General features: G+C 29.1%; 4 protein-coding genes and 1 pseudogene across 11 annotated transcripts; 1 reads left to right on the plus strand and 4 right to left on the minus strand.

Moving 5' to 3' along the window:
- The first annotated feature begins 493 nt into the window (after positions 1-493).
- Positions 494-1,071, plus strand: LOC118446468 (uncharacterized; annotated as a pseudogene).
- Positions 1,072-6,387: 5,316 nt separating this feature from the next.
- Positions 6,388-9,268, minus strand: LOC118446447 (glutamate receptor 1-like). The gene is made up of 8 exons (XM_085659422.1): positions 9,079-9,268; positions 8,521-9,008; positions 8,088-8,417; positions 7,530-7,695; positions 7,229-7,437; positions 7,041-7,130; positions 6,756-6,919; positions 6,388-6,694 (listed from the first exon to the last, which is right to left on the minus strand). The coding sequence occupies exons 1-8, from the start codon at positions 9,266-9,268 to the stop codon at positions 6,388-6,390; spliced, it is 1,944 nt and encodes a 647-aa protein (XP_085515548.1).
- A 2,057-nt stretch (positions 9,269-11,325) lies between these two features.
- LOC146872732 (glutamate receptor ionotropic, kainate glr-3-like) lies at positions 11,326-13,232 on the minus strand (the record flags this gene model as incomplete). The annotated part of the gene is made up of 4 exons (XM_085659424.1): positions 11,326-11,615; positions 11,708-11,873; positions 12,266-12,595; positions 12,699-13,232. Coding segments are annotated over 4 exons (1,320 nt in total), but the record flags the coding sequence as incomplete, so codon positions are not given.
- Positions 13,187-26,127, minus strand: LOC146872733 (glutamate receptor ionotropic, kainate glr-3-like). 2 transcript variants are annotated; one of them, XM_085659542.1, is made up of 8 exons: positions 26,083-26,127; positions 17,300-17,787; positions 16,890-17,219; positions 16,641-16,806; positions 16,363-16,571; positions 16,173-16,262; positions 15,910-16,073; positions 13,187-15,844 (listed from the first exon to the last, which is right to left on the minus strand). In XM_085659542.1, the coding sequence occupies exons 2-8, from the start codon at positions 17,783-17,785 to the stop codon at positions 15,523-15,525; spliced, it is 1,767 nt and encodes a 588-aa protein (XP_085515668.1). In that variant the 5' UTR covers positions 17,786-17,787; positions 26,083-26,127; the 3' UTR covers positions 13,187-15,522. The 2 variants fall into 2 exon arrangements, with proteins under 2 accessions (XP_085515668.1, XP_085515667.1); XM_085659541.1 differs by lacking the exon at positions 26,083-26,127 and adding an exon at positions 17,852-18,032.
- LOC118446415 (glutamate receptor 1-like) lies at positions 21,811-26,400 on the minus strand. Of its 7 annotated transcripts, XM_085659536.1 has the most exons (9): positions 26,340-26,400; positions 26,160-26,263; positions 24,137-24,627; positions 23,728-24,057; positions 23,486-23,651; positions 23,192-23,400; positions 22,900-22,989; positions 22,639-22,802; positions 21,811-22,574 (listed from the first exon to the last, which is right to left on the minus strand). In XM_085659536.1, exons 2-9 carry the CDS (start codon positions 26,197-26,199, stop codon positions 22,310-22,312), a joined length of 1,755 nt encoding a protein of 584 aa, XP_085515662.1. In that variant the 5' UTR covers positions 26,200-26,263; positions 26,340-26,400; the 3' UTR covers positions 21,811-22,309. The 7 variants fall into 7 exon arrangements, with proteins under 7 accessions (XP_085515662.1, XP_085515663.1, XP_085515666.1 ...); XM_085659537.1 differs by lacking the exon at positions 26,340-26,400 and having other exon boundaries at positions 26,083-26,177; XM_085659540.1 differs by lacking the exon at positions 26,340-26,400 and having other exon boundaries at positions 24,137-24,365; positions 26,083-26,165.
- Positions 26,401-26,432: the final 32 nt, after the last annotated feature.

Below are 26,432 nucleotides of genomic sequence, written 5' to 3' on the forward strand. Positions count from 1 at the left end.
CACTAGGTTTACGGGACCTATCAATTTGACGGATTTCAAACTTTGAAATGAAATACCCAAAAAACCATAGTATTAATTTTAATCATTTTGCATCGTAAATTAATCAATCCATCCAAAGAATTTATACATACAATTATTTTTTTCCTAAGCCTTCTAAATTTTGAAACTTGTTTATAGTATACCTATCTCTACGAAACTCGTTAAATTTACGGGCTAGTTGATAAAAAAGAAAAGCCAATTGTATGGCCTGAGTTTTAGTCTTTGTCTTCATCTTTGTCTTTTTGTCTGAAATCACTTATCTTATTACCGAAGAAATCTCTACAACAAGGAGCGATGTTCAGTATGATTTTTGCAGTGACCAAGTAAGAACGTTTTTCAAAGACAGGATGAAAAATTTTAATTTATTGTAGACAGTCTCCGTTTATCGTATTTACAATAATTGAATTTGGGCACAGTATGTTTTTATTTTGACAAATCCCCCTTCTTTTCTATCATGAGTAAATTCAAGAGATATAATAAAATATTGAACAAAATTGTCAACATCAATGAAGATTATTCTGAGGAAACCTTTGAAGAAGATCAGTATGAATTAGACCAAAGAGAAGATGAGAATGAAAGTTCTAAATATATTGAAAGAGGAGAGATAGAAGTATCTTCGAATAGTGAAGAGGAAAATTTCTTGAAAGTGTGTCCTAACAAGAAAAGGATGCGTATTCTTTCTAGTTCTGACTCCGAGGATGAGAGGATGAGAGGACGAGCATTCTAAGCACATCCCAAAATGTAATGAGTGAAATTGAAATTGCAGTTGACGGAACATAATGGATAAAACTGAAAGCAGACTAATCTGGGGGTAGGACGCCCGTTCGTATGATATTGAAGAATATCGCAGGGCCTACTGACTACGTCAAGAAAAATATTATGTTGGATTGTATAACTAGATTGTATAACTTTTCAAATTAATAATTGACAGACACATAATGGAACACATAAAAGATTGCACTGAAACGGAGGCATATCGAGTTTTGAAAAAAGACTGGACAATCACAGTTGCTGAGTTACGTAGTTTTCTAGGAATTCAATATGCCTGGGACGCATATGAAGCGAAATCATTAAAAGCTTCTTATTTATGGTCGAAAAAATGGGAATCCACTTTCTTCGCAACCACAATGAGTAGAGATAAATTTACAGAAATTCTGAGATTTAAATAAAAAAACCTTTGACATAAAAAAACCAATGATCCGAAAGATTACAAACAGATAAATTTGCGCTGATATTCGAAATATAGGAACAAATATATAAGTAATAGCCAGGCTTGTTATAAGCAATATGAAAACATATCGATAGATGAACAATTATTTCCAACGAAAGTCCAATGCATGTTTACGCAATATATGCCAAATAAATCTTATAAATTTGGCATTAAGTTTTGGTTAGCAGTTGTTCAAATAAAATATATTTTGAATGGTTTCCCTTATATGAGAAAAGATAAAATTCGATGCTGAAAATCGTTGGGCGAGTTTGTAACATTAAAATTAGCCGAATCATATCTAAAACAAGGCAGAAGTATAACGACTGACAGTTTCTTTACATGCATCCCGCTAGTTAAAAAATTGCTTGCAAAAAAAAAACAATCTTGGTTGGGACCATCCGGTCTAATAAAAAAGAACTGTCAAAACCAACGAAGAAAAAAAGGACAAGATAACTTTATTTTCCTCACATTTATATAAGTGAGAAAACTGCACGCTTACCGTATATAAAAGTAAACCTAAGATAAAAGTCCTTCTTCTAAGTACCAAACATACAAGTGTACAAATAGAAAACAATTATAAATGTGTTCCAGAAACCATTACTTTTTGTAATAAAACAAAGTTTGGTGTGGACGTCGTTGATCAGATGACACGCAAATATAGTGTGAAAGCAGGGAATTTCCGATGGCCCCTTCAAGTTTTTCTCAACATTTTATATTTAGCAGCGATAAACGCGTGAATATTATATAAAGAGTGCACCGGATCGAAAATATCCAGAAAAGAATTCATATTTTGTTTAGTCAAGAAATTATATGAATAAGATATTTGTCATAGATCAGACGTTTCATTTCTATCACCTTCAACGTTAGAAATGCAAAAAAGTTGCCAAGTGGGCTACTGTAAAAAAAATAGAAGCAATAATTATTGTATATATTCCAAAAAGATCGTATGCGGAAAATGCACATACAAAATTCAGTATATTTGTAAAAAATGTGCTCAATAAATATGATTACTCTATACCGTTAATATTATTGTTATCATTTCCGTGATTATTAAAAACAAAAGGCTTTTTACTTATTAATAATTTATTTAAATGTGAAGCCTAATACTGTTCAATTCAGACTTAACTTGAATATATCAGTTTTTTAAAGAAAATGAGTATTTTCGTTTACCCGTCAAATTGACGGGTGCTCGTAGAGATAGGTATATAAAAAACACTAGTAAACCCAGTATTTACGATGATTTTCGTGGAAAGTCTAAAATCTAAAAGGAATACTTTCTTTAAATATAATAATTAAAAAAAGAAAACTATATTGATCGAATATCATGAAACATTAAATTAAATCTGGGTGTTCCAAATATATTCTAAATTTCAAAAAAATTATCCGATAATAAATATCCTATATTACAATCGGTTTCGTTTATTATTTTGGGAAAAATTAGTAAGACTGTTGTAAAAGCTAATACTCCCAAAATAGCAATCTAAATGGAATGAGAAAAAGTCTAAAGAAAGAATAACATTTTTTTATTTTTTTTTTGTTTTGTTTTAATTCATATAATAAAAGAACGTACAACAAAGAAATAGAGAAAAATGACGAATTAGAAATTATGCGTACCAGAAAATAAGATGACCATTTAATCTCGAATTTCTTTGGTTCTTTAATGTATAAACAGTTATGTGATAGCAAAAAAGGAAACATGAAATCAAAGACATTTAATTAGGCACTGGTCATAGAAAATTCTGAAAAGGAAATGTCAGCCTATCCAGCATATTCGTAATTCTTTGATTACTTCGGACCAATTATTTTTTTTTGAATTCCACATTCCATACTCTTCTGCTTCCGAGACAATATCAAAACTAAAATTGAAAGTCACGAAGTTCTTTTAACTTTCTATCGAATATGCCGTCCAATTAATCATTCTCGTTTGAGTTTATGAATGATGAATCCTACATTGAAGAAAGAGAAATAATCAAGAATTAAACATATACGAATCTTATTTTAAATTGAAGATAGAGAAAAGAAATATATTAGAACGAAAAAAACTTTACCTTAATTATAACAGCTCTCATAATTAAACCCCGTAAATTGTATCTTCTATCGTAAAGAAAACCTGGTGCAGTATTAATAATTCCTTTCTCCAGACTCCAAGTTGCAAAATCATTGATCTCCATTCGATTCTTATAGATCGAATACAACTCTCGTAAAATATTTTCGTCACTACAACGGACTAGCATTTTTGTATTGAATTAAAATATGTTAACCATTGGACTGTGACAATAATCGGTAATAGATCCTTTGTAAATGAATAACAAAAGCCACGCAGCGTAAAGCCTGTCGAAGTTTCTGGTTGGTAGGGAGAACTGATTAATCAGATTGCAATTAGTTATAATTGCGACTTAACGCAGTAGTACGATTTGATTAAGATAGTACGATAATTTATGCAATTCTGAAAAGTACATGGTCGAAGTCATGAAACCTTTGCGAAAAAAGTGCACGTTTCCATTTGAATATCGTAGTTGCAACTTCCATTTCTGAGATAAAAGGGAAAATGAAAATAGTAAAACTAAAGAAAAGATATATATCTTTGTGTATGTATATACATATCTTACTACCTTCTATCGATTGGGCACATAAGAATATTATAGATTTTGTTCAATGTAATTTGGAAATGTCAATAATAAAATAAATGTATTCGTTGTTGTAAGAACATCATAATTCAAGCTCATAAGATTTCGCCATTTTCGAGAAAAAAAGTATAAGAATAAGTACGAGAACGAGTATCTTTAATCGCACAAGGAACGTCATTTTGTCGTTTCTTCTTTCTTTTTTATTAATATTATTATTTATTTACTATTTTTTTTAATTTAATTCAATCGATAACCGTGGGTGCAATGATATTGGCGGATAAATTTCTTACGCCAATATCATTTTTTTTAACAAACAAAAGTACGTTCGGTTGTTCCGTATTTTTTTCGGAACGGAATGAAACCGATGGTTGTTTACATATTCATGCGAAAAATAAAAGAAGAAAACGAAAAAAGAAAACTAATGTTATATATTAGTATTGATTTATTTACGATCGATTAACGAACGTCCTTTTCATTTTTCCTTATGTTCTCTTTTCTTTTTTGGTATAACGCGTATATGTAAAAATTCGTATATTTAAAAGTAGTATATGTAAAAGTATATTTACGTATCTACATAAACACGTTTATGTTATCGTTCGGTTGATCGTAACGATTGTAAAATATAACATAATGTAAACAACATTGCAATTCCATTGAAATAATTTTAATAGACATTCTGATCGATATAGGCAAGATAACCATTTAACAAATTGATTTGCGGTCATCATGTGTTTGAACAAATATATACGAGGATCGTTTAAAACAGCTTCTCAACCTGTTATATTCATTAAACGATAAGTAATAACTTAGGTAGAAGCGAAAAATGTGATTAATTTGAAAGAGATCTCTATAATTTCCTCGCATTAAACAATCATATCTTTGAAATAATACATATCAATTTATCAATAAAAAATTTTAAAACATTTAAGCAAATGAGCTGGATTGAGCCGGACATCCGAAAGATTGAGAAATGTTGATCTAGAAAATAATGTCTTTAGATAGAGAAGCTGTATAAAACATTTGTTTACCCGAGGGTTACTTATTTATAGATTTGCTCATACGTTGACAAAAACCAGTGATTTATAATCTTAATCAGTGATTTATAAACTTATCAGTTTGTGGATACTGTGAGATGTAATTACGGTCCGCATTATAAAGCACTGTTGTTTTACTGTTGTAATGAAAAATTCATTTTGATGATATTTTTATTATATTCCTTTTAAAAATAAATTAAATGAGAAATCAAATTTTAGTTAAAAAAAAAGAAAAAAAATATTACTTACAGAGTTCTAACCTAATGGTTAGAGTTAATACTCGCGGAATACAAATGGTTTAAGAATTTAAATACGTAAATCATAATAAATTTAAAAAAATAAATATTAAATTAATTAATATTGCCATCGCTTAATGTGTTTTCAAAATGCCGACAAAATCTGAAAATCCAGACGACAATGAGATATGTTATATTTACCCTTTCCCGTTACCCATTCCCGTTATAAAAAGGTCATCGTCGACTTGCAGCTGCGTATAGAGGTTGCATACTACAAGGCACAAAAACAAACGACTCAGCCCTTCCTTCTGAAGTCGTGTTTAATCGCAAAAATGCTTCTACTCGTATGACTTCAATGATCGAAAATATTTTTGAATTACTTTAATTGAACGATACCAGAACCTCTTGTCCAAAATCCGAACTTGATTTCGAGCGACCATTATGTTTTTCCAAAATAGAATGAGTTCTCGAGATGACGTTGTTTCTCACAAAATAATGATTTAAAGCAACGATGATCACGCTAACATGCTGCAGAAGTATATGACGGACATATTGTATCAAACATAGGCGTGCGCAGGAATTATATATTGGAATGTAACTAAGTACATGTATGTATATATATGTATCTGCTAGAGTTAGAAACAAAGAGGAAACTTTTTAATATACATGTGCATTATCAAAAATATTAAAACATAGTCAATGCTTTTTTTAAGAATCTCGTATTTATATACATGTGTAAATATATATATATATATATATATATATATATATAAATATATATATATGTATATATATATATATATAAATATATATATATGTATATATATATATATAAATATATATATGTATATATATAAGCATTACATTATAGTTATCATTGTTGAATATTACTAAAATTGATTAAAAACATATTTAAGGAAATATACGAATTTGTTTATAAGATTAAAAAAATAATATATTTCACGTAAATACATACATCGTACCTAGTTTGTGTAATGACGAAGAAATCGATATAGTTCGAAAGGATTAAAATATATACATATATGCGTGTATTCGATAAAATAAAGAAAATGCATCATAAACATGTCTGTAATTTAATTTTAAATGAAGAAATTCTATTTCTATATAAATCCACACTAAATAATGCATGCACGTGCTATTATGCTCCAATAGAAAATTACAATAAAAACATTCGTTTCGAAAGAACATTGTCGTTATCGTTAATATTTTAACCGATGACATTAGGGATTCGCGTGATAGTTTACAATATTTTTCATACATCTCTTCGCATTCAAATCAAATTCTGATGATTCGGTAGACGGAATACAGTCAACAATCAACCTTTTCTTGTTTTTACGAGCAAATATACACTTTTCTATAATTAGAATAAAAATACTCAAAATGAGTCCAATTTGAATGAAGAAAATAAGAGACATTATGCTTGTTAACGAAACTGGTTGAAGATAGTTCGGCACATCATTGAATGCTTTTTGAAATGTCCTATCTTTTAAACGCTGTACCATACCATTGTTGATAAATCTCTGCAAACTGGATCTTTGCCATTAATCAACGATAAAATGAAAATTTACAATATTTAAGGTGTACTTACTGAAAATTTATGACTCCGGTAAATGGATTGTGTTTAGATAAAATTATAGATAAATTGTCTATGATTCCTGTGTCAACGGCAATCACTTTACATGGTATTTTAAAACTTAAGCTTTTTTTTATCCGGTTATATGTGTAGATAGCTAGTTTTTGATTTTCGCAAATCTATAATTTAATAACGATTATTAATAAAGAAAATATACACGCACACATATATATATATATATCAGAAAGATATTTTATTTTTTCTATAATTTAATTTATTTTTTATAATATCTCAACGTACTTTCATAAATCCTTCCGATATAGATGCTGGCAAATTTTGTTTTTTTATCATCAACTTCATTACTTTTTTTGAAACCAGATCATTTGAATTCTGCAAATAAATATCTCTTCGTATTCGTTTATAAATATATATATATATACATATATCGTTGTAAATAGTACAGCATAGATAATACGTTCAATACTCACTGCAAATATATCATAATCAGACGTACCACGAGAGACAGCTAATTGGTAAGTACCGTCTTCAGTGAAACCCTCTAATGAATTAAAGGGTAAATTATGGATACCGGACGTTAAAAAACTAATGAAAGACGCAGAATAAGCGGACAATAAGATCAATGACATAAAAAATATTGATATATATGGTATTCTTAACGATAATCTTTCAGGAAAGACTGAAAAGCAAATATGAAAATATGTTTTCTGTTTAAGTAACTACGAAAAAGAATAATAAAGACAAAAAGAATCACGAAATGTTTTATCGGACCTGGTAGTCCCTGTTGGCATAATATACCCCAAATTTCTAAAATAATATCAGACAATAAATGTCCTATATTACGATTGGTTCCATTTCCTAATTTGACAAATATTAATAAGATCGTCACAAGAACCAAGACTCCAAACATGACTATCCAAACCGAACGAGAGAAAGCCTAAAAAAAGGTAACTATTTTTTAATTCATGAAGATATAACGCAATAAAAATATATAATAACAAAAGATATTGATAATAAAAAAGATATAAAAAGAAAAAAGAAATACATAAACTGATTGTGTGCTTATCACTTGGTATTATACGATACAGAAGTGAAACTTCTTTAGTTATTTTAATTTAATTTAATTTAGTTCATCAAATTTAATGTCCTCAAATTTCAATGAAAGAAAAGAGATAGACAGATAAATATATTTCGAACAGCTATAGATAATATTAAAAATATTGAAAACAATTTATTTGTATAAACGTATTGTTTCATTCTATCTGAGATTCGGTCATTTTCTAATACGAAATGAGAAAAAAGAAAATAATTGGTAGGAAATTATCGTACTAGAAAATAAGACGACCATCCAATCGCGAATGCCCGTGGTTCTTGGATGTATAGACTGTTTCTTGAAATCAAAAGTGGAAACGTGAAATCGACGACGTTTAATCTGGCACTGGTCATAGCAAAATCTGAAATAGAAATGTCAGCACGACCAGCATGTAATTCTCCCATTGCTCCGGACCAAGTTTTTTCTTTAGGATTCCAACTTCCGTACTCTTCTACTTCGGAGACTATGTCGAAACTAAAATTGAGAGTTTCACATAATTCTCTGAATATTTTACCGAATACGCCATCCAATTTGTCGTCGTCCTTTACATTTATGAACGGTGAATCCTGTGTAATGCGAAAAGCAGTATATTGTGAATTATTCTCAAGTAGAAAAAAAGGAAAAAAATAAAAAAAAAAAAAGAAAATATCTCGAACAAAAATATTTTACCTGAACTATAACAGCCTTCATGATCAAACCCTGCAAATTATATCTTCTGTCGTAAAGAGATTTCGGAACCACTTCAATGATTCCTTCCTCTAAACTCCAAGTTGCAAAATCATTGATCTCGGTTCGATTCTTATAGATCGAATACCATTCACGTAAAATATTTTCCGTGCCACAACGGACCAACATTTCCGTGTTGAATTTCAAATGGAATATGTTCCCTGGTGGATTATAACAATAATCGAAACCGCGTCCCTTGTAAATAAATAATACTAGCCAGGCAGCAAAAGTCATATCGAATGTATTGGTCGCTAAGGAGAACTCATTGATAGCGTCGTAATTAGTTATAACAGGTACGTAATGCGGTCGTACGATTCGTTTTACGTAGGACGATGATTTGTGCAATTCTGAAAAGTACAAGATTGAAGTCTTAAAACCTTCGCGAGAAAGTGCACGCGTCCATTTGAATATCCTAGTTACAACTTCCATTTCTGAAAATAAACGAATAAATGAAAATAGTAAAATTAAAGAAAAGATATATATATATATATATTTTCCTACCTTCTATCGATTGAGCATATAAGAATATTATAGATTTCGTTCCATGTAATTTGGAAATGTCTATAATCAAAGATATGTATTCGTCGTCGTAAGAAGGTCGTAAATTAAGTTGGTAAGATTTTGTCATCTTCGGGAGAAAAAGTATAAAAATAAGAACGAGAAGGAGTATCTTTAATCTCACAAGGTACATCTTTTTTTTTTCTTTTTTATTATTATTATTTTTTTTTATTTCTTCATACCTATCTATGTATTTCTCAATCGAATGAATCGTTGACAATCGCGTATGCAATGATATTAACAGAAAAACTTTTATACACTACACAGAAATACGTTGGATTGTTCCGTTTGTCGTTCGAAAAGGAATGAAGTCGGTGAATATTTAAATATTCGTGCGAAAAAAAGAAGAACAGAAAGAAAAAAGAAAAAATAACGTTAAATGTTAGTATCGATTTATTTACGATCGATTAATGAACGTCCTTTTCATTTTTCCTTGTGTTTTCTTTTTTTCTTTCATATAACGTGTACATGTATAATATGTATAAGTGTATGCATATTTAAGTATCTACGGGAATACGTTTATGTTATTATTTATTTGATTGTAATGATTGTTAAATATAACATCATGTAAACAACGTTGCAATACCATAATTTTGGCATAATTTTAATAGATTCTGTTCTTGTGGATATAAGCTGGACAACCATCTGACAAGTTGATTTGCGATCATCTAGTTTTTGAGAAAATATATATGAGGGTCATTTAAAACAGTGTTTCTCAACCTGTTATATTAGTTAAACGATAAGTATTAAGTTACGGGAAAGCGAGGATTGTTATTAATTTGTAAAAGATTTTTATAATATCCTTGCGTTTAACAATAATCGCGCATAATGGTATCATTAAAATGTAACTAAGTATGTGTATGTGTATAATTAACTATGTGTATATATGTACAGTTAGAAACAAAAGGGAAACTTTTAAATATACATGTGCATTATCGAAAATATTAAAACGTAGTCAATGCTTTTTTTAAGAATCTCGTATTTATATACATATGTATATTTATATACATGTGTAAATGTATATATATGTATATATATATATATATTAATAATAATAATATTAAATATATATATATATATATATATAAGCATTACATTATAGTTATCATTGTTGAATATTACTAAAATCGATTAAAAACATATTTAAGGAAATATACGAATTTGTTTATAAGATTAAAAAAATAATATATTTCACGTAAATACATACATCGTACCTAGTTTGTGTAATGACAAAGAAGTCGATACAGTTCGAAAGGATTAAAATATATACATATATGCGTGTATTCGATAAAATAAAGAAAATGGATCATACACATGTCTGCAATTTAATTTTAAATGAAGAGATTCAAGACCATGCTAAATAATGCATGCACGTAATATAGAGAATTACAATATAAACATTCGTTTCGAACGAACATTGTCGTTATCGTTAATATTTTAACCGTTAACATTTGGGATTCGCGTGATAGTTTACAATATTTTTCATACTTCTCTTCCCATTCAAATCAAATTCTAATGATAGACGGAATACGACCAACAATCAACTTTTTCTTGTTTTTACGAGCAAATTCCACATTTCTATAATTAGAATAAAAATACTCAAAGTGATACCAATTTGAATGAAGAGAATAAGATGCTTGTATATATATTGTAATAATTATGCTTGTTATGGAAACTGATTGAAGATAGTGCGGTATATTATTGAATGTCTTTTGAAATGTCATATCTTCTAAACGCTGTATCATACCATTGTTGATAAATCTCTGCAAGCTGGACTTTTGCCATTAAGCAACCATAAAATGAAAACTTATAATATTTAAGGTGTACTTACTGAAAATTTATGACTCCGATGAATGGATTGTGTTTAAATAAAATTATAGATAAATTGTCTACGATTCCTGTGTCAAGGCCAACCACTTTACATGGTATTTTAAAACTTAAGCTTCTTTTATCCGCTTATGCGTGTAGATAGCTAAACTTATAGATTATAGCAAAACTATAATTTAATAACGATCATTAATAAAGAAAATATACACAAACACATATATATATCAGAAAGTTATTTTATTTTTTCTATATTTTAATTTATTTTTAATAATATCTCAACGTACTTTCATACATTCTTCCAATATAGATACTGTGAAATTTTTCTTTTTCATCATCAACTTCATTACTTTTTATGAAACAAGATCATTTGAATTCTGCAAATAAATATTTCTCTTCGTATATCCTTATTAGTAGTACACCGTAGATAATACGTTCAATACTCACTGCAAATATATCATAATTAGACATACCACAAGAGACAGCTAATTGGTAAGTACCGTCTTCAGTGAAACCCTCTAATGAATTAAAGGGTAAATTATGGATACCGGACGTTAAAAAACTAATGAAAGACGCAGAATAAGCGGACAATAAGATCAATGACATAAAAAATATTGATATATATGGTATTCTTAACGATAATCTTTCAGGAAAGACTGAAAAGCAAATATGAAAATATGTTTTCTGTTTAAGTAACTACGAAAAAGAATAATAAAGACAAAAAGAATCACGAAATGTTTTATCGGACCTGGTAGTCCCTGTTGGCATAATATACCCCAAATTTCTAAAATAATATCAGACAATAAATGTCCTATATTACGATTGGTTCCATTTCCTAATTTGACAAATATTAATAAGATCGTCACAAGAACCAAGACTCCAAACATGACTATCCAAACCGAACGAGAGAAAGCCTAAAAAAAGGTAACTATTTTTTAATTCATGAAGATATAACGCAATAAAAATATATAATAACAAAAGATATTGATAATAAAAAAGATATAAAAAGAAAAAAGAAATACATAAACTGATTGTGTGCTTATCACTTGGTATTATACGATACAGAAGTGAAACTTCTTTAGTTATTTTAATTTAATTTAATTTAGTTCATCAAATTTAATGTCCTCAAATTTCAATGAAAGAAAAGAGATAGACAGATAAATATATTTCGAACAGCTATAGATAATATTAAAAATATTGAAAACAATTTATTTGTATAAACGTATTGTTTCATTCTATCTGAGATTCGGTCATTTTCTAATACGAAATGAGAAAAAAGAAAATAATTGGTAGGAAATTATCGTACTAGAAAATAAGACGACCATCCAATCGCGAATGCCCGTGGTTCTTGGATGTATAGACTGTTTCTTGAAATCAAAAGTGGAAACGTGAAATCGACGACGTTTAATCTGGCACTGGTCATAGCAAAATCTGAAATAGAAATGTCAGCACGACCAGCATGTAATTCTCCCATTGCTCCGGACCAAGTTTTTTCTTTAGGATTCCAACTTCCGTACTCTTCTACTTCGGAGACTATGTCGAAACTAAAATTGAGAGTTTCACATAATTCTCTGAATATTTTACCGAATACGCCATCCAATTTGTCGTCGTCCTTTACATTTATGAACGGTGAATCCTGTGTAATGCGAAAAGCAGTATATTGTGAATTATTCTCAAGTAGAAAAAAAGGAAAAAAATAAAAAAAAAAAAAGAAAATATCTCGAACAAAAATATTTTACCTGAACTATAACAGCCTTCATGATCAAACCCTGCAAATTATATCTTCTGTCGTAAAGAGATTTCGGAACCACTTCAATGATTCCTTCCTCTAAACTCCAAGTTGCAAAATCATTGATCTCGGTTCGATTCTTATAGATCGAATACCATTCACGTAAAATATTTTCCGTGCCACAACGGACCAACATTTCCGTGTTGAATTTCAAATGGAATATGTTCCCTGGTGGATTATAACAATAATCGAAACCGCGTCCCTTGTAAATAAATAATACTAGCCAGGCAGCAAAAGTCATGTCGAATGTATTGGTCGCTAAGGAGAACTCATTGATAGCGTCGTAATTAGTTATAACAGGTACGTAATGCGGTCGTACGATTCGTTTTACGTAGGACGATGATTTGTGCAATTCTGAAATATTCACATTTAAGGACATAAAATCTTTGCGAGAGAGTTCACGACTGTATTTGAATACCATCGTTATTAATTTAATATCGATTTCTGATTGATAAGAAAAATTAAAGATTGTTGATTGACGAGAGCATTTTTAAAAAATTCACTTCTCGCACCAGACCAGCGATAGCAGTGGATTCGCATGAAGGAAATGTCCCCCGTCTTGTCCTTGTTGTCCGAGCTATAGAATCACTGGTCGCAAAGAATAAGGGCGCCGACACTAGGCTAGGACACCGTTGTAGGCCGTTAGCAAAATATCCCTTGCCGCGTTCCCGCAAATTAATGGGAGTACGCACGTTCTTTTAAAGGATCCCGTGAGAAATGAAGAAGTAAATGCGCGATATTAAATGATGCGTGCTATATAAATCTCACTCTGTATTTAATCAGATAAGTTACAATTGTTATGTGTCTCGTATATGATGTGTAGTTAGTTATAGTGGTTGATTCTGAAGGGGACTTGAGAGTTTAGACGTTGTGAGCCTGAAAAATGTAACTTGATTGCCCTTTGGCCTATTTTAAACTATCCACGTAAACTTAAATTAGATTGGTAAAAGGTGGAGTTTGAAATATAGAAAGGGAAAGAATAAATGCCCATTGGTCACGGATAGTTAATTGTAATGTTTAAACATTTCATGTATGTCCCTTTATTCTAGTGCTCTTAAAGATTATAGGGTGTCAATGGATATTTCAAGGGTAAGCGCAGATAGCCCTTAGCTTATCGAGCCTAGCCTTATATTTTTACTTTTTATTTATTGGTCGGATTGACATATTATCGAAACCCAGATACTTTACTAAGAATGTATAAGCCCAGACAAAGGTGGCCATGTGTTTTTTATCCATGCGTTTTGTTTAGCTAATAGTCGATAGGTTCCCAAGGATAACTGTTTCCAATGGTATTATATTTATGATCCTTGAGAGAAAGTACCGTGAACAATGGAGAGACGTACGTGTGCGTCAACAAAGATAATAGATATAAACGGGGGAAAAATAATTAGAGATATCGTCGTACTTTTTAACGATTTGGAATATAAAGAAATTACACATTTCGTGCTATATAATTAATAAATATCTATGATAAAAAGAACATGTTCATCACCGATAAAAAGAAGTTCGTACGTTCTAACGATCTGCGATAGAAAAGAAAAGAGGATGAATATCTTTAATCATGCAACGAACGTCATTTTTCTAAATATATCGATCGATAAGCATATTAATCAAATTAAACGAATAGACGTAGACACTCCAAAGAAGTAAATGGAATAAAGTGTTCACAGTGACAGAGCGACGGAAGATTGAACGAAACTAAATTTCAATATACTATGAGAGAATTATTATCGCTTTAATTATTCCGATTGTCGTGCAAATTTGAATGCACGCGATGTTGTGTCTACATACTCCCACGAAGAGAAATAAGTTATTCGTGCTCGCACTGATTTATTATCGATAAATTAATAAACGTATTTTTCATTTTTCTCTTATTTCTTTTTTCCTTTTTTAATCGATACGTTAATACATTTCCGTTTGCACGTATCGACAATATAGAAATTAGTAAGAACAACGTAGCACTTTCATTAAAATAATTTAATAGTTGCTCTGATCGATATAAATGTATCAAGCACTTGACAAAATGATCTCCAATCATCCACACATTAGAAGAAATATACCTTAATATTACACTCTAGTTGTTTCTTATGCGCAAATGCGAGCTCATAGAAAAATATTATTACACTCAGTGTAAGAAAATGTTAAGCGATGTATAACAATTTCTTTATAAAATTCAAACACATGAAATGTCTCGTGTATATATAATTTAAAATCTCCTATACGAATAGATACGATGAAAACGCAATAATATCATATAACACAATAAAATAATTTAAAAATATTCATTTCACGTTAATTCTTCACTAGAAGTGTAAATATTAGAAGAATTTAATATTTCTTAAATAATTTCATTATATAGTATATATATAGTTATATATATAATATAATAGTGTACATGACTGATCACACATTGTGATATCTACCATTGGAAATTTCACACGTAGAAACAATTAAATTAACTATCTCTACATATATAAAAACGAATTCATACATAACAAATAGCGAACATAATTTTTTTCTTTTATATCGTCTATAAAATACATATGTAATACTTCGTGTAAGGAAGAAAAAATTTTTTAAATTTAAAAGAATTAAAATATGTGAACGTGACAAGTAAAAAAAAAGCTTTATACACGCGATTACATCAATACATATTTCAATTTAAAACTGTGTTAAATAATGCAAAGGCTTATATAGTGCACGGTTGTCTCCATTTCATTAGATAATTACAATAAGGGTATAAAAATTTGTTGAGAAAAAACATTAAATCGTTTTTAATATTTTACGCTTGAACATTTGCGATTCGTGTAACTATTTGTAATATTTTTTATACCTTTTTTTCTCTTTACATAAAAATCTAATTTTTTTAACGGCATACGTTCTACCATCGAATTTTTCTTACTTTCATGAGCAAAAAAAAACTTCTCCATGATCAAAATGCAAGTACTCAAAATGATCCCAATTAAGATGAAGAAAATAAGAGATATTACGTTGATTATACAAACCGGTTGATGCTTGATCATACCAAACGATTTCATTTTAGATGTCGTTTCCTTTAAATGATTCATCATTCCATTATTGATAAATCTCTGCAAGCTAAAATGATATTGTGCTTTTAACACAAGATAAAAGATAGTTTACATTATTAATTATGTACTTACTGAAAATTAATAACTTCCCTAAATGGATTGTTCTTAGATAAAATCATGGCTAAATTGTCCATTCGTCCGGTTTCAATAGGAAACATATCGCATGGTATTTTAAAATTTACAATCTTGTTTATTTCATCGGACGAGTAAAATGCTAGTTTCGGATTTTCACAAATCTGTAATTAAACAAAAGATACTAAAAATAAAATTATATGTATTTAGATAGATAAATTATGTTAGTATTTTTACATTTCTTTTATAATACCTCAACGTACCTTCCTAACTCCTTCTATTATATTTATTGGCAATTCTTCATCTTTCAGTATAAACTTCCTCAATTTTTTTCCAAGTGGATCTCCCGAATTCTAGAAAAAAAAAATACATTTCTTCGTCCTCATATATTTATTGCTTTGAACGTATTCGATATATAATATAAATAACATACGTAATACGTTTAATACTCACTACAAAAAGATCATAATCAGCCGTACCACGAAGTACGATAAGCTGATAAGTACCGTCTGCAATGAAACCCTCTAAGGAATGAAACGGTAAGATGGTGACATCTGATGTTAAAAAGCTTATCAAAGCCGCGGAATAGGCAGCCGATAAGACTACAGCCAAAAAAAATATAGAGAGATATGCTATTTTTAACGAAGATCTTTCAGGAAAATCTAAAACAAACGAATACTTTCTGTTAATCTAATTATTAAAAAAAAAAATCCAAAAATATTAAAACAAACCTACGAGTCCCTGTTGACAAAATATACCCCAAATCTCTAGAAAATTATCGATCAATAAATATCCTATATTACGATCCGTTTCATACCTTATTTTGAAAAAAGCTAGTAATATCGATGCAAAAATTAATATTCCAAACATAACAATCCAAACGAAATTGGAGAAAGCCTATAAAAATTAACAATTATTTAATACATGATGATTAACGCTTGAAAAAGAATGAAAAGAAAATTGAATACAAGTTATCATACTAGAAAATAAGATGACCAATTAATCGCAAATAATTGTGGTTTTTTAATGTAAAGATAGTTTTTTAAAGTTAAAAGAGGAAGCGTGAAGTCAACAACGTTCAATCTTGCACTGGTCATAGAAAAACCTGAAAGGCAAATGTCAGCATGTCCAACATATAATTCTCCCACTGCTCCGGACCAAGATTTTTCTTTTGGATTCCAACTTCCATACTCATCTAGTTCCGCGACAATATCGAAAGTAAAGTTAAGCATCCCAATAAGTTCTTCTAATATTCTATCGAACTGACCGTCCAATTTGCCATCCTTATTTATTCTTATGAATAATGAATTCTGCGAATAGGAAAGTGAAATAAATAACAATCTATTTCAAGTTGAAACTATAGAAAATTTATATAATGAAAATATCATACCCTAATTACAATAGCTCTCATGATCAAACCCTGTAAATTGGATCTTCTTTCATAAAAAGAATTTGGTGAAATATTAATAATTCCTTTCTCCAAACTCCAAGTTGCTACATCGTCGATCTCAGTTCGATTTGGATCGATGGAATACCATTCTCGTAAAATATTTTCCGTACCGCAACGTACCAACATTTCAGAATTGAATTTCAAATGAAATATGTTACCTGGTGGACTGTGACAATAATCGTAATCGTTTGCCCTGTGAATGAACAATACTAACCAAGCAGCAAAGGACATGTCAAAGTCACTGGTTGCCAAAGAAAATTCATTAATTGCATTGTAATCAGATATAACTGCGACGTAATGCGGTCGTACGATTCGGTTTATATAATACGACGATTCGTGCAATTCTGAAAAGTATAAGTTCGAAGTCATAAAACCTTCGCGAGAAAGGGCACGCGTCCATTTGAACACCATCGTTGTCATTTCCATTTCTGAAAAAAAAAGAATAAAGATATTAAAAATGATGAAAAGAAAATGAAAAATATTTTATTGCACCTTTTATCGATTCGGCGTATAAGAAGATCGTAGATTTTGTTCTGTATAATTTGAAAATTTCGATAATGAAAGTAACGTATTCGTCACCGATAGAAAGAAGTTCATGAGATCTTGCAACCTTCGGAAATAAAGGAACAAGAAAAAGAAGTATGAGTATCGTAAATCTTACTAAAAACGTCATTTTTTTTATATGTCGTTCAATGATTATAAGGATATTTTTTATATTGAACGAATCTATGATTACACTATAAAGAAATTAATGGAAATATGTTTTATGTTATGCCAAAGGAAGATCGAGCGGGACTAAATTTCTAAACTATTGAGAGAATTATTGTCAGTTCGATTGTTCCGATTATCATGACGATTTGAATACACGCGATTTATATCTCTACATTCGTGCGAAAAATATTATTTTATGACTACTGGCATTGATTTATTACCGATGGATTAATAAACAAACGTTTCCTTTCTCTCTTTTTTCTTTTTCATTATTTTTTTTTTCCTATAATGTATGAATATATTTCCATCTGTATTTATATATCCATATACACACGTTACATGTTTTTATTATTTCATTTACGATTATAAAATGCAATGTCTCATGAACAACGTTGTACTACCATTAAAATAATTTAATAATATGTATTGAACATTATAAATAAGACAAGTATTCGAGAAAACGGTTTCCAACTGTTAAACTTTAGAGGAAATAACCCTAAACATTATATTCTAGTTATTGTAATGCCTAAAGCGAACTTGTTGGAAAAAATTATTATGCACGATTAAGAACATGTTAAACAATATATAAAGATTTAGTTATACACGTAGAAAAAATTAGATAAATTTGCTCTACATATAAAAATATGTTTATTGAAGAACTTGCGAGAACCTGATTAAATGGTTCCAGCCAATCGTTATTCATACATAAAAAATGACGAACGTAATTTTTTTTTCTAATATTCTGACTATGAAATAAATTACATACAATATATATATAAATTACAAATATACTTCCCGTTAGGAGAGATAAATTAACGTACATGCGACAAATAAAGAAGGTACGTTGTACACGCGATTACACCTATAACTATCTTAATTTAAAACTGTGCTAAATAATGCAAAAGCGTAGTGTAAAAGCTACGTGCAAGCTTGTTTCTATTCCATTAGAAAATTATCAATTAAAATAATATAAAAATTTAATATTTTATGTGTGCACATTTGCAATTCGCGCAGTAATTAGCAATATTTTTTATACTTTCTTTCTCTTTACACAAAAATCTAATGATTTTTTCAATGTCATACATTTTACCATCGAATCCTTCTTACTTTTAGTAAAAATTTACATCTTTATGATTAAAATGGTACCAATCATGATAAAAAAAAATGAGTGATATTACGCTGGTTATTTGAACAGATCGTGGCTTCATCATATTGGAATTCTTTTAAAATTTTATATATGTTATTCAACGATTCATCATCTCATTTTTGATAAATTTCTACAAGCTAAATTATATTTATGCTTCAATGTACAAAAAAAACAAAATTTATATCATTGAATAATTATTTTCTTACTGGAAATTGATGATTTCTATGAATGGATTGTGTTTAAATAAAATCATGACTAAAATGTCTACACATCCTGTTTCAAAAGAAACAATATTGCATGGTACTTTAAGATATACAGTATACTCTAATTCGTCGGATGAGTAGATTGTTAGTTTCTGATTTTCGCAAATCTGTAAATTAATAAAAGATACTAAAGATAAAACTATGTATATATATATATATATATATATATATATATATATTTATAAAGATAAATTATTTCAACATTTTTATATTTTTTTCATAATACCTCAACGTACTTTTCTAAAACCTTCCATTATATCTACTGACAACTCTTCCTCTTTTAGCATTAATTTCATTAAATCCTTTAAGTAGATGTTCAAAATTCTACAAATAAATACATTTCTTCTTCATGCTCATATAGGAATTCACTGGTTTATATATATGTATATATATCGAACAACATAGATAATGCATATAATGTTCACTGTAAAGATATAGCCGTACCACGAAATACGACAAGCTGATAAGTACCGTCTGCAACAAAGTCCTCTAACGAATGAAACGGTAAGATAATAACAACAGATTTTAAAAAGTTTATTAAAGCAATCGATAAGACTAGACCCAGAAAAGATATAGATAAATATGTTATTCTTAACAGTGATCTATTAAGAAATTCTAAAGTACAAACGAATAAATATGACTACTAACAAAAAAAAAGAAGTAAAAATGAATGTCTGGAAGCATTGAATCAAACCTGCGAGTCCCTGTGCATAAAATGTACCCCAAATTTCCAAAAAATTATCGCATAATATATGTCTTACACTTCGATCCATTTTATCCCTTATTTTAAGAAAAATTACTAATATCATTGTAAAAGCAAATATTCCACGTGTAGCAATCCAAATAGAATTGTAGAAAGTCTAAAAAAATAACAATTATTTATTTCATGACAGTTAACGGGTTAAAAAGTATAAAAAAAGAAATTTGACTGCAAGTTATCATATTAGAAAATAAGACGACCAATTAATCGCAAAAACATTTGTGAAAGTAAAAATTATTTTTGGAAAGCAAAAGAGGAAGAGTGAAATCAAAAACATTGAATGTTGTACTGGTAAAAGAAAAATCTGAAATAGAAATGTCAGCACGTCCAGTATATAATTCCCCGATTATTCTTGACCATGTATTTTTTTTGGATTCCATACTCCGTACTCTTCAACTTCCGAAACAACATTCAAACTAAAATTGAGAATCATACAAAGTTCTTTTAGTATTCTACCAAACATGCCGTCCAATTCGCTGTTCTTGTTTATGTTTACAAATGGTGAATCTTACGAGATAAAAAAAGGAATAAATAAAAGAGAAATAAATCATCATTTTTATCTTGACCAAACCAAATTTTCAATAGATCAAAATAAAACGATGATCGATTGTATTTAATTTAAAAATGGATAATATCTCTAGAACGTAAATATTTTATATTAACTAGAATAGCTCTCATGATCAGACCATATAAATTATATCTTTTATTATGAAGAGAATCAGGTATTATTCTAGTGATTCCTTTCTCTGAGCTTCATGTTGCTATATCGTCGATCTCGGTACGATTCGGATCGATTGATTATTAGTCTCGTAAAATATTTTCCGTACCGTAGCGGACCAACATTTTCGAATTGAATCTTAAATGAAATATGTTACCTGGCGAACTATGACAATAATCATAGTCATATTCTATGTAAATGAATATCACTAGCAGCAAAGAACATGTCGAAAGTACTAGTTGCTAAGGAGAACTCATTAAACTCGTTGCAATCGTATATAACTATAACGGAGTGCGGTTGTACGTTTCTCTCTACGTAATAAAACAATTTGCTCAATTCTGAAAAATACAAGTTCGAAGTCGTAAAACCTTCGTGTGAAAAAGCACGCGTCCATTTGAACACCGTTGTTGCGATTTCCATTTCTCAGTGAACAAAGGAAAAAAAATAAAGATAATAAAAATGAACAAAAGGAAATGAGAAATATTATTTCACACCTGTTATTGATTTATCGAATAAGAAAATAATAAATTTTGTTTTGTATAATTTGCAAACTTCGATAAACAAAGGAACGTATTTGTCTCCGATACAAAGTAATTCGCTAAATCTTGAAATCTTGAGATCTTCGGAAAAAGAAGAACAAATAGCGTTAATCGTACGAAGAATATAATTTTTTTTTTCGTATATCAATCAATAAATTTATAAACGACGACTATTCCTCATATAGAACGAATTCACAACTACCTTATGGATAAATTCATTGGGAAAATTTTCATGCGACATCGAATGAAGATCGCACGAGACTAAGTTTGTAAACTTTTGAGAGATTTATGGTCTCCTCGATTATATCCTTATTATCGTACAGATCTGAATGCAAGCGACAAGTATTGAAAAAAAATTAATTTATGAGTGCTGGCATTGATTTTTTATCAATTATTTAGTAAATGTTTTTATCGTTCTCCTTTTTCTTCCTTTTCATTTATTTTTTTTTCTTTTTTCTTCTTTTTTTTCCTTCGTCGTGTGAATATATTTCTGACTGCATTTATATATGTACATACACATTTTACACATTTACGTTATTCTAGATAAGATAGCAAAATACAATGTCTTAAACGTTGAACCCATTAAAATAAATTAACATAAATCAATTAATACAAACGGGGCAATTATTTAACAAAATGATTTACTACCAGCAAATATTATTTTCTAATTTTTTTCTATATACGCATGCACGAGGTTATCGTAGACAATTATTACAATCGATTAAGAATATGTGCCATATTAAAATATTACGATCAAAATAAAAAAATTCATTTAAAAGCGAATATTAGCATTATTGTTAATAGTTCTCACGTTATCGTTTCCTTTTTACATTGACTCCGAACGATTTAATCGGAGTACGATTTACCATTGACACCTTCTTCATTTTGGAAGAAAATATACACTTTTCTATTACCAGTATAAAAATACTTGAAATGATACCAGTTTGAATGAAGAAAATAAGCGACATAACGCTGTTCATGCGAACTGGTTCATGTTTCTTCAAATCACTGGATTTCTTCTTAAATGTCGAATCTTTTAAACGATTCATCATACCATTATCGATAAATTTCTGCAAGCTAGAATGAGTTCGTGCTTTAACGTACGATAAATGAAATTTTACATTATTAATTATGCACTTACTGAAAATTGATAATGTCTGTGAATGGATTGTTTTTAGATAAAATCATGGCTAAACTGTCTACGCGTCCCGTCTCAATAGAAGCCAGGTTACATGGTATTTTAAGATTTACAATCTTTTGTACTTCCTCGGACGAGTACATTGCTAGTTTCCGATTTTTACAAATCTGTGATTCGATAAAAAACATTGAAAATTAAATTATATATAACTATATGTTATTATGTTATTTTTTTGTTTTGGTTTCTTATAATACTTCATCATACTCTCTTGAATCCTTCCTCTACATTTGTTGTCAATTTTTCTTCTTCTATCATCAACTTCATCAATTTCTTTTCAAGCGGATTTTTCGAATTCTACAAATAAGTATTTTTGCTCATCTTCTCATCTTTATATATATACATATACCTTACATGTCATCTTCATCTATATATATATATAATATAATAGATGTTATATATATATAACAACGTTTTATATATATACATATAAATATATAAATATATAAATATATATATATATATATAAAACAACGTAGATAATAAATATAATACTCACTACAAACATATCATAATCAGACGTACCACGAAAGACAGATAATTGATAAGTGCCGTCTTCAACGAAACTTTCTAATGAACGAAAGGGTAAAATATGGACAGTAGACGTTAAAAAGCTTATCAAAGCCGCAGAATAAGCGGCCGATAAAACGACAGCCGAAAGAAGGATAGAGAAGTATGCTATTCTTAAAGAAGATTTATCAGAAAAATCTAAATCAAACGAATACTTTGTATAAATGTAATCATTAAAAAAAAGAAAGAATTTAAATAAAATTTAAGAAATATCGTATCATACCTGCCAATCCTTGTTGACAAAATATACCCCAAATCTCCAGAAAATTATCGGATAATAAATGTCCTACGTTACGATCCGTTCCATTCTGTATTTTGAGAAAAATCAATAAAATCGATCCAACAATTAATATCACCAATATAGCTATCCAAATAGAATAGGAGAATGTCTGAGAAAAATAACAATTTTTTAATTCATAAAGGTTAACCAACGAAAAAGAAAAATTTCATTGCAAGTTATCATACTAGAAAAAAAGATGACCATTTAATCGCAAATATTTCTGGCTCGCGAATGTAAAGACATTTTTTCGAAAGCAAAAGTGGAAGCGTAAAGTCAACAGCATTCAATCTAGCACTGGTAATAGAAAAATCTGAAATAGAAATGTCAGCACGTCCAGCATATAATTCTCCTACTGCTCCGGACCAAGTCTTTTCTTTAAGATTCCAACTTCCATATTCTTCTACTTCAGAAACAATATTGAAACTAAAATTGAGAGTCATAGAAAGTTCTCTTAATATTTTACCGAATATCCCGTCTAATTCACCATCCTCGTTTACAATTAGGAACGACGAATCCTAGTGCAAAATAAAATAATTAATGCGAATTTAATTTACTAGAAAATAGAAAATATATCCAGATTAGAGAATACTTTACCTTAATTATAACAGCTCTCATTATCAAACCCTCTAAATTATATCTTCTTTCATGAAGAAGAGAATCTGAAGCAATTTTAGTTATTCCTTTTTCTAAGCTCCATGTTACTAAATCGACGATCTCGGTTCGATTCGTATCAATCGAATACCACTCTCGTAAATTATTTTCCATACCGCAACGTACCAACATTTTCGAATTGAATTTTAAATGAAATATGTTACTTGGTGGACTGTAACAATAATTGGAGCCATGTCCCTTGTAAATGAATAACACTAGCCAAGCAGCAAAAGACATGTCAAATGTACTGGTTGCTAAAGAGAACTCATTAATTGCATTGTAATTTGAAATCACAGCGATATAATGCGGTCGTTTGATTTGCCCTACATAATACGATGATTTATGCAATTGCGAAAAGTACAAATTCGTGGATGTAAATCCTTCTCGAGAAAGCGCACGCGTCCATTTAAAAATCATCGTTTCCATTTCCATTTCTAAGGAAGAGAAAAACAATAATAATTCAAATGAAGAAGTGAAAGTTTGAAATATAGCACCTTTCATTGATTCGGAGTACAAGAAAATTATTGATTTCGTTCTGTATAATTTGCAAATGTTGATGATAATAGGAATATATTCTTCGCCGATAGAAAGAAATTCGTAAGATCTTGCGATTTTTGAAGGAAGAAGAAGAAAAAGAGGAACAAGTATCGTTAATCGTACAAAGAATCTCATTTTTTCTTTCGTATTTCTCAAATTGAACGAATCGGACTATTTCTCAAATAGAACGAATCGACAGACTATTTTAATAAAATTCGTGGAAAAAATTTTTACACAATAACGAAGGAAGATCAGGCGTAACTAAATTTTTGAACTATTGAGATACTTATTACTACTTGGAATATTGCGATCGTAGTGTAGATTGATATGAACGCGCGGCATATGTTTGTGTGTGTGTGTTTTCATATGTATTCTTGTGACGATAATAACTTTATACGTTCCGGTATCTGTCATCGATCGATTAATAATCGATTATTTTCATTTCCCCTTTTTTCTTTTTTGTTCTTTTCCTTTTCTTGTTTGGCAAATGTATGTGAATTCATCTGTGTTTATGTATCTACATAGACACACGTGGTTCGTTTTTATTCCATACAAATGTTAAATGCAATATCTTAAAAACGACATCGTACTTCCATTAAAATAATTTAATAGACATTCTAATCGATATAAACGATGCAAGCACTTGACAAAATTATTTTACGATCATCAAACGTTATATTCTAGTTTTTTTCCATATGCGCAAACAGTAGATTACTATGGAAAATTATTATGATTGAGAAAACGTTTGAAGAAGTACAAAAAACTGATTACAACATTAAATAGATAATATGTTAATAGATAATATGTTTTCTATATATTTAATTTAGAATTTATATCAATAGATACGATGAATTCATTTCATATCAATTCTTGAAAGTGTAAAAGCACAAAATCTAATTGCCTTTTTAAAAACAATTTTTTAATTTTTTAATTTTTTAAAAACATTTCAATACTTGAAATACTTTTTATTAACAGTCTCAGGCCTAGTCACGTATTAGTTCGTTCTTTCCCTCTAAATTTTAAACGATTATGTCAAAATAATATATTATTTTCGTTTACAATTTATTTTCAACAAACAAAACAATAATTAATTTTCAGAAATCGATTCCATTAAACGTGGGAATATTTGACGTATTTCTTTATATCTCCAATTATTGTATGTTTAAGAATTTATTAATACTTTCTCCAATATCATAAAATATTCATAGAAATATGAATATTTGTATAATGTAATTAATATATATATATATATATATATATATATATATATATATAATATACGTATACATTACTGTATTACGAAAAAGAAATTCATATCTCTTGAAATAGAAAAGAATTTCGTTTCGGTCTACCTGTATTATGATGCAATATAGCAATTCACTATCATGACTTTAAACTTTTACACTGTACAGTATGAGTTATTTCTTACGTGTAGATAAAGTCACATGACGAAGCTTCGAATTCTGCATCTCATTCAAAAATGGCGCTGAATGATACTTCCCGAATTGAATTGTTATGATTATTATATCGCAGCTGTTATAAAGAAAAGTCGATAAAAAAAGGAAAATCTTTTTCATCTTTGCGATAATATAAATAATATTTTAATTACCATCGATTTATTTTAACTATTCTCGCTTTTATATACACATTATAAGTATTCAATTTTACTTCGTCAGCAATACCCCGCCATTTTGATTTGACG

This window comes from Vespa mandarinia, chromosome 9, assembly GCF_050613455.1.
Source record: "Vespa mandarinia isolate Hongniang chromosome 9, ASM5061345v1, whole genome shotgun sequence".
In the NCBI taxonomy this organism is placed as follows: Eukaryota; Metazoa; Arthropoda; class Insecta; order Hymenoptera; family Vespidae; genus Vespa; species Vespa mandarinia.

Excerpts from the sequence above, each read along its gene's own strand:
- LOC146872733 (XM_085659541.1), bottom strand. The coding sequence starts at position 18,032 with ATGACGTTTTTAGTAAGATTTACGATACTCATACTTCTTTTTCTTGTT. Across the intron at positions 17,788-17,851 it reads ATACGCCGAATCGATAAAAG|AAATGGAAATGACAACGATG; the intron begins GTGCAATAAAAT and ends TTTTTTTTTCAG. Across the intron at positions 15,845-15,909 it reads AGGGAAGTTATTAATTTTCA|CTTGCAGAGATTTATCAATA; the intron begins GTAAGTACATAA and ends ATATCATTTTAG.
- LOC118446447 (XM_085659422.1), bottom strand. The coding sequence starts at position 9,268 with ATGTACCTTGTGAGATTAAAGATACTCCTTCTCGTTCTTATTTTTATA. Across the intron at positions 9,009-9,078 it reads ATATGCTCAATCGATAGAAG|AAATGGAAGTTGTAACTAGG; the intron begins GTAGGAAAATAT and ends GTTTATTTTCAG. Across the intron at positions 7,131-7,228 it reads CTGATTATGATATATTTGCA|AATTCAAATGATCTGGTTTC; the intron begins GTGAGTATTGAA and ends ATTTATTTGCAG.
- LOC118446415 (XM_085659535.1), bottom strand. The coding sequence starts at position 24,865 with ATGAGATTCTTTGTACGATTAACGATACTTGTTCCTCTTTTTCTTCTT. Across the intron at positions 24,058-24,136 it reads TGAGAGCTGTTATAATTAAG|GATTCGTCGTTCCTAATTGT; the intron begins GTAAAGTATTCT and ends ATTTTGCACTAG. Across the intron at positions 22,803-22,899 it reads TAGAGGAAGGATTCAAGAGA|ATTTGTAAAAATCGGAAACT; the intron begins GTATGATGAAGT and ends ATCGAATCACAG.